This window comes from Diaphorina citri, unplaced genomic scaffold (genome assembly GCF_000475195.1).
Source record: "Diaphorina citri unplaced genomic scaffold, Diaci psyllid genome assembly version 1.1 scaffold1234, whole genome shotgun sequence".
NCBI classification, from domain to species: Eukaryota; Metazoa; Arthropoda; class Insecta; order Hemiptera; family Psyllidae; genus Diaphorina; species Diaphorina citri.
In genome coordinates, this window is record NW_007378663.1 from 1 (window position 1) to 7,348 (window position 7,348).

General features: G+C 39.9%; 1 protein-coding gene and 1 long non-coding RNA gene across 2 annotated transcripts; both read left to right on the forward strand.

The window, feature by feature from the left end:
- The first annotated feature begins 1,376 nt into the window (after nucleotides 1-1,376).
- On the forward strand, nucleotides 1,377-3,509 carry LOC113469786. Its single transcript, XR_003393096.1, has 2 exons — nucleotides 1,377-1,582; nucleotides 3,418-3,509. It is a non-coding gene; the product is annotated as an uncharacterized LOC113469786 (long non-coding RNA).
- A 278-nt stretch (nucleotides 3,510-3,787) lies between these two features.
- On the forward strand, nucleotides 3,788-7,156 carry LOC103514852 (succinate--CoA ligase [GDP-forming] subunit beta, mitochondrial). Its single transcript, XM_008479765.2, has 4 exons — nucleotides 3,788-4,207; nucleotides 5,235-5,543; nucleotides 5,993-6,214; nucleotides 6,574-7,156. The coding sequence occupies exons 1-4, from the start codon at nucleotides 3,973-3,975 to the stop codon at nucleotides 6,768-6,770; spliced, it is 963 nt and encodes a 320-aa protein (XP_008477987.1). The 5' UTR covers nucleotides 3,788-3,972; the 3' UTR covers nucleotides 6,771-7,156.
- Nucleotides 7,157-7,348: the final 192 nt, after the last annotated feature.

Consider the following 7,348-nt stretch of genomic DNA (forward strand, 5'->3'; position numbering starts at 1 on the left):
TTTTAATTTCTTATAAATGAGGATCAAAATATATTCCTAATTTGGAATTGATCCTGTATCCTCTTGCTTACTAGGCAAGTGCCTTCCTTCTCCATAAACACCAAGACACACATGTAGTTCAGCACCAGAAAGGGTGTATCTTCTTGTCTGTATGACAGGGACTAATTCTACACTCCTTATGCCACAGACATCTGAGCCTATTATAGCACCTGTTGTATCATGGTTTTATTATGTGTACATAAAATAGAATAGAATAGAATATACCTTGTTTATCCTGCCAGAATGAGACTGAAAAGTCCCTTTACTCCCACAGTCTAAACAAGATCTTATATATATCCTTTATATGTTCGATAGGTCATGTTCGATAGGTCACTTAGCTGGGTAGACGAGGTCAAAAATATTAGAAAAAAGGTATTCCGGGCCCTCTGGACGCTAAAGCGTCTAATATATATAGGAATCTACCTACCTACTGAGTACTTGAGTAGGTACCTTAGGTTGGTAGGTACCAACAAAGTAGGTTATAGTTTCCTGCGTAAGCTAAGTACCTGCCTACCATGTATAATAGGTAAGCATTGTAAGTAAGGGTATAGATACCTCCTTAATAAATAACTCATAGATAGGTCTTTTATTATTTATTTGCCCCGCACGTTCTAATTTGTATGAGGGAGCCTGCAAAAAGAACTTTTTAGAAATGATTAACTTTTGGGGGACGGGTTAGGTTTATCAACTAACATGCAAAAGTAACTTTCACAAATGAGAAAATTTCCAATTACAATAGAGTTAGGTAGAGTTCAAAAAAGATGTATGTAAAATTAAATGCTTAGCAAAATAGACACCTATCTGAAGATTCTGAAGTCAGGGCTTTTCCGTACGCTCTACGGTGCATTTCCGTACGAGTCAAATGTACGGTAATTCTTTTCAACTGGCAACACTGTTCATTTATCGGTTCCCTGGTTGGTTGCTAACTTCTCTTCATTTCAACAAAAATGGAAATGGCTTTTAATCAACAGATTGCTAACTTCTCGTACCTAGTTAAACCGGTCAGGTCAGCGGACTAGCGGACTTCACGGCATGAATGGACTTTCCCTCATTTCACTCATTTGCATTTTGCATTTCTTATCAGTGAAATAGATAGGCTGTTTGTTATCAGTTCCCATTACTTTCTGACTAGGTATTTGATTATCAGGGCTTTTCCGTACGCTCTACGGTTCATTTCCGTACGAGTCAAATGTACGGTAATTCTTTTCAACTGGCAACACTGTTCATTTATCGGTTCGCTGGTTGATTGCTAACTTCTCTTCATTTCAACAAAAATGGCTTCTAACCAAGTAACCAACAGATTGCTAACTTCTCGTAGTTAAACCGGTGTGCACTTGCACTGTGCGCTTCACCTTCACGGCTCAGGCTCACGGCATGAGTGGATTTTCCCTTTCCCTCATTTGCATTTCTTATCAGTGAAATAGATAGGCTGTTTCTTATCAGTTCCCATTACTTTCTGACTAGGTATTTGATTATCAGTGTTGTTTTCCAATATACCTTTGTCTGTACTTCCTGGATTAGTACTGTCCATTCCACAGATAAGGTAAGTACAATTTTCTAAAACTTGTTTTTCTTTTGGAGTGATTTTTTTCAAAGAGGTTTGATAGATAGGGATCAAACTGTAACTGCTAAGGCCTTATCGTCCCGAAAGCAAAGAGATAAGGAAGACGTCCTGTCTTCCTTATCTCTTTGCTTATCTGTTGCGGATGAAATCTGCCCCAGGTGGAAATCAAACCCGTAACCTACCACTTACAAGGCTGACACCTGACACACTATGGCTGTCCTCTTGGTTCTTGTGCTTGGAGTTTGGGGGGTACTCAGCCTCATGAGGACAATTTAGTACCTAGCTATATTAATCAAGTAGCAACCAATGGTTGCATTATTGGGCTTTGCTAGAGGTCCTAGGTTCAATTCCTGCCAGGGTCACAGTTCTCATGGCTGTGCTTGGAGTTTGGGGGGTACTCAGCCTCATGAGGACAATTTAGTACCTAGCTATATTAATCAAGTAGCAACCAATGGTTGCATTAGGAACTGTGATATCAGAAAAGCTATGAAAGGGGTCTGCTTTACCACAAATAATTCATGATTTATTTCATACATCTGCACTTTAAAGACCAAAGTAAAATTCAACATAGGGGTAAAAAAAAAAAAGTGGAAAACTACTGCTCCATCATGTACCTACAGCTACACAGATTAAAGTCTATGCTTATCTAAAATTCTTCACAATGAGAGTGGAAAACTACTGCTCCATCATGTACCTACAGCTACACAGATTAAAGTCTATGCTTATCTAAAATTCTTCACAATGAGATAACAGCTGAACAAGTGATAAGAATAGTTAGAGACAACATTGGAACTCAAGTATGAAAATTGCAATCTGGTGAGACCATTAATTTTTACAACAACATTTATAACACAAACATCATCCTTTAATGATCATGATGATGATGAATCATTTAAATTATGGATTGATAATTATGTTATACCTATCTCCAAGTATTTTCTACCAGGCATTTTCCACCAGCTGAGTTCCATTATTGTCAATTTTAATTTCTTATAAATGAGGATCAAAATATATTCCTAATTTGGAATTGATCCTGTATCCTCTTGCTTACTTGATGAATCATTTAAATTATGGATTAATAATTAAAAAAATGTAAAAAATGTAAATGCAGTTTCTTTGTGTTATTATGTCACAACTTTGGTGCTCACTGCAGCATTGTAGGATTTTCCCAATATCTCAATAATCCTAAAATCCAATGTTTACCTACCATGCTGGCACCGGTCGCTATGCGCATTTATATGTCATAGCTACTCATTTTCCTCACGAGGCTGAGTGGGCCCCGTAACGGCCAGTCACGGAATCAATCATTTGCATGATACAAATTTCTTGACCCCGCCGGGAATCGAACCCGGGTCTCCCGCGTGCAAGGCGAGCGCAGTGACCACTACGCCATGGGAGCTGACCTATGGATTAATAATTATGTTATACTTATCTATCTCCAGGTATTTTCTACCAGGCATTTTCCACCAGCTGAGTTCCATTATTGTCAATTTTAATTTCTTATAAATGAGGATCAAAATATATTCCTAATTTGGAATTGATCCTGTATCCTCTTGCTTACTAGGCAATTGCCTTCCTTCTCCATAAACACCAAGACACACATGTAGTTCAGTACCAGAAAGGGTGTATCTTCTTGTCTGTATGACAGGGACTAATTCTACACTCCTTATGCCACAGACATCTGAGCCTATTATAGCACCTGTTGTATCATGGTTTTATTATGTGTACATAAAATAAGGAGAAGAAGGATATTATTTCTTTCTAGGTCAGATTGTGATAGTTTAGTTATTATTTATTAACATTACTGATTGCAGGTGGTCAATTTTATTAGCTGTTTCACAATGTCGGTATCAAACTGTAGAAAATTGTTCTCTCAGAAACCTCTCCTTTTCAAACAAGTCCGCCATCTAAACCTACTAGAATGTAGTATGATCCAATCAAAATGTTTCGTGTTAATATAGGCCGTGCGGCGTTTTGAACTCTTGACGTTCGCGCGCCTCCCGGAACGCTTGAAAGTTATTTACATCCACGCAAGATTCACCATTTTCTTCGAAGGATCAGTTAGATCCAATCAAAATGTTTCGTGTTAATATAGGCCGGGAGGTGCTTTGAACTCTTGACGTTCGCGCGCCTCCCGGAACGCTTGAAAGTTATTTACATCCACGCAAGATTCACCATTTTCTTCGAAGGTGTGTCTTGAAGATGCTCGCACAGCAACTAATATTCTCAAAGACTTGAACTTCAAAGAGTATGTGATCAAAGCTCAGATCCTAGCTGGAGGTAGAGGTCTGGGGCACTTTGACAATGGTTTCAAGAGCGGCGTTCACTTCACAAACAATGTGCAAGACATTCCACCTATCCTAGAGAAGATGATAGGACACAAGTTGATCACCAAACAAACCCCAAAGACTGGTATCAATGTGAACAAGGTGATGGTGGCCAAGTCTGTGAATATCACTCGAGAGACATACTTCTGTATTGTACAGGATAGACTACACAATGGTCCAGTAGTCATTATCTCTCCTAGTGGAGGAACTGATATTGAAAATGTTGCTGCCAAAACCCCTCACCTCGTCAAGACAATCCCCATTGACGTCCATCAAGGTAGAATGATAAGAATCAAATTTACTTAGTATTAGTAGGTTGCCCATGGCTAAGACTAAACGAGTAATGACCACCGATTCTTAACCCGGAGGTGTTGGGTTCGAATCCCAGCCGGGAAGGAACAAAGTTTTCTGTTCTTGGATAGGTTTGGGTGTAAAAGAATGTGCCTTCAGAATCCAAATTTACTTAGTATTAGTAGGTTGCCCATGGCTAAGGCCAATCGGGGTCCCACCTCTGTAGACGAGTAATGACCACCGATTCTTAACCCAGAGGTGTTGGGTTCGAATCCCAGCCGGGAAGGAACAAAGTTTTCTGTTCTTGGATAGGTTTGGGTGTAAAAGAATGTGCCTTCAGAATCCCTGTGGAAATAATGCTAAATCATTGTAATCTCACTCGGAGCAATCGATACCTACTTTATTGTTTTTAAGGAGCGCGGTAGCGTTGCGCCCCGCCAAGTCAAGAAAGTTTGACAGCGCTACTAGAGATCATTTTCTTCAACGAAACGGAAATTTTCTCGTAAATAAAATTTGACCTTTCCCACCAGGCATCACGGAGAGCTTGGCTCAGGACATTGCGGATTTTCTCGAATTCCAAGGCGATCTCAAAGCGAAAGCAGCGACGGAGGTGCAGAAGTTGTGGAACCTGTTCCTCAGCGTAGACGCTACTCAGCTGGAAATCAATTCAAATTTACTTGGTATTAGTAGGTTGCCCATGGCTAAGACTAAACGAGTAAGGACCACCGATTCTTACCCAGAGGTGTTGGGTTCGAATCCCAGCCGGGAAGGAACAAAGTTTTCTGTTCTTGGATAGGTTTGGGTGTAAAGGAATGTGCCTTCAGAATCCCTCTGGAAATAATGCTAAATCATTGTAATCTCACTCGGAGCAATTGATACCTACTTTATTGTATTGAGGAGCGCGGTAGCGTTGCGCCCCACCAAGTCAAGAAAGTTTGACAGCGCTAATAGAGATCATTTTCTACAGCGAAACGGAAATTTTCTCGTAAATAAAATTTGACCTTTCCCACCAGGTATCACGGAGAGCTTGGCTCAGAAGATTGCGGATTTTCTCGAATTCCGAGGCGATCTCAAAGCGAAAGCAGCGACGGAGGTGCAGAAGTTGTGGAACTTGTTCCTCAGCGTAGACGCTACTCAGCTGGAAATCAATCCTCTGGTGGAAACAGATGAACGCGAAGTGATATCAGTAGATGCTAAGATCAACTTTGACGACAATGCCGAGTTCCGACAGAAGAATATATTCAGTCAGAATGAAGTGAGCGAGTCAGATCCTAGAGAAGTGGACGCGAGTAAATATAATCTGAACTATGTAGGCATGGATGGTGAGTACAAAAAGAATTTGAATAGTTTTTAGCATACTAGAATGCTCGTCACTAATGTTGTCCGCCGCGGTTAATTTTATGACTTGACTTCGACTCGAACCACCAGATGAAAGTCTTAAAGATCGTAAATCTTTTGATGATCAAACCATTGTTTTACATCAGGTAACATCGGGTGCCTAGTGAATGGCGCTGGTCTGGCTATTGGGTTGAACCACTAGACAGAGTTAGTGCTGCAACTTGAACGTGACCATGTGACTCCTGATTGTTTTGAAGCCTACAGGCCAGCATTGAAGTAGGTAGGTACTTGTGAAGATACAAGTCCTTCTTTCTTAATTTAGTCCTTGTGGACGTTAACACATTATTTAGTTCTTTCTGATAAGACACCGCGTAAACAAAACATTCTTAAAGATCGTAAATCTTTTGATGATCAAACCATTGTTTTACATCAGGTAACATCGGGTGCCTAGTGAATGGCGCTGGTCTGGCTATGGCCACAATGGATATTATCAAACTACATGGAGGTGAACCTGCCAACTTCCTAGATGTGGGTGGAGGCGTGAATGAAGAGTCCATCATCCAGGCTTTCCGTATCATCTCGAGTGACAGCAATGTCAAGTGTATACTAGTCAATGTTTTTGGGGGCATTGTCAATTGTGCTACTATTGCCAAGGGTGAGTGCTAGATTTTTTCACCTTTTAGTAAAGCCTAAAACAACACTATTCTTAACACTCGTTCTACTGCTCGTTTCGAAGCCTTTTTTTTAGGTATGTAGATAAGGGGTAAGCGACCCGTGTAACAGCTAAGGTCCTATAAATTTCATACCACCCCAGTTGTTTTCCCGATGTTGAAATCACTCTGGAATAGTCAACAGCACTTGGTCTCAGACAGATTCCAGCTCATAGTAGAAACTAAAAAAGAAAGAAGAAAAAATACGAGGATTATCCTACCTGAGCCCATAATTGTCATCCACTAAGGATATCTCAAAGGATCAGACTCAAATCTCTCATCTTCCTATTGGAATTTATTTCAGGTCTGGTTAACGCTTGCAAGTCGTTCAAGCTGTCCATACCCCTTGTCGTGCGTTTGGAAGGAACTAACGTGCAAGAAGGCAAACGAATTCTGGACGAATCCAAACTACCCCTCATATTTGCCTCAGATCTGGATGAGGCTGCCAGTAAAGCAGTCAGAGCTGATAGCTCTTCTAAACAGAAAGCATTCGCTGCCTGATAGTCATGTATACCTCAATCCTACTCTTAGAAACTGCCAAGTGCTTTGCAAACTCAAACCAAAATTCAAGAGGCTACGTTTCTGAAGGGTTTTGTCTTCATTACCATTTGTATTTCATGGTATGTAGGCAAGGATCTCTTGGTTCTATTCCAAGTCGTGGGTGAGAACATGGTACAAAGAGACTTTCAAGTGTTTTCCTAGCAGAATAAAGTAAGTTCATTTTTATTCTATCCTATTTTATTTGATCAATATAAAATCAAAGTTGTTTTGCTCATTTCATATTTAATTTTTTTATTGTTTTGTAAGACTGGTTCATGTAATTTTAAGCTTAAATTTAGATTTAATTGTTCAAATAAAAAGACAGTTGCATTTGATGTTGATTATAATGGTTGTCTACACATTTATTTTGGATATTTATTTATTATCAAATCCATAATTTTGTCATCTCTTGTGACTTCTCTCTTGACTTGTTGCCAGGTCAGAGTACATTACATTGAAATGGGGGTCTCTTCTGACGAAATTCCTGTGTGCAGAGTGAAGTATGTAGGACTATTGCACCCCCAGGTCAGAGTATGATG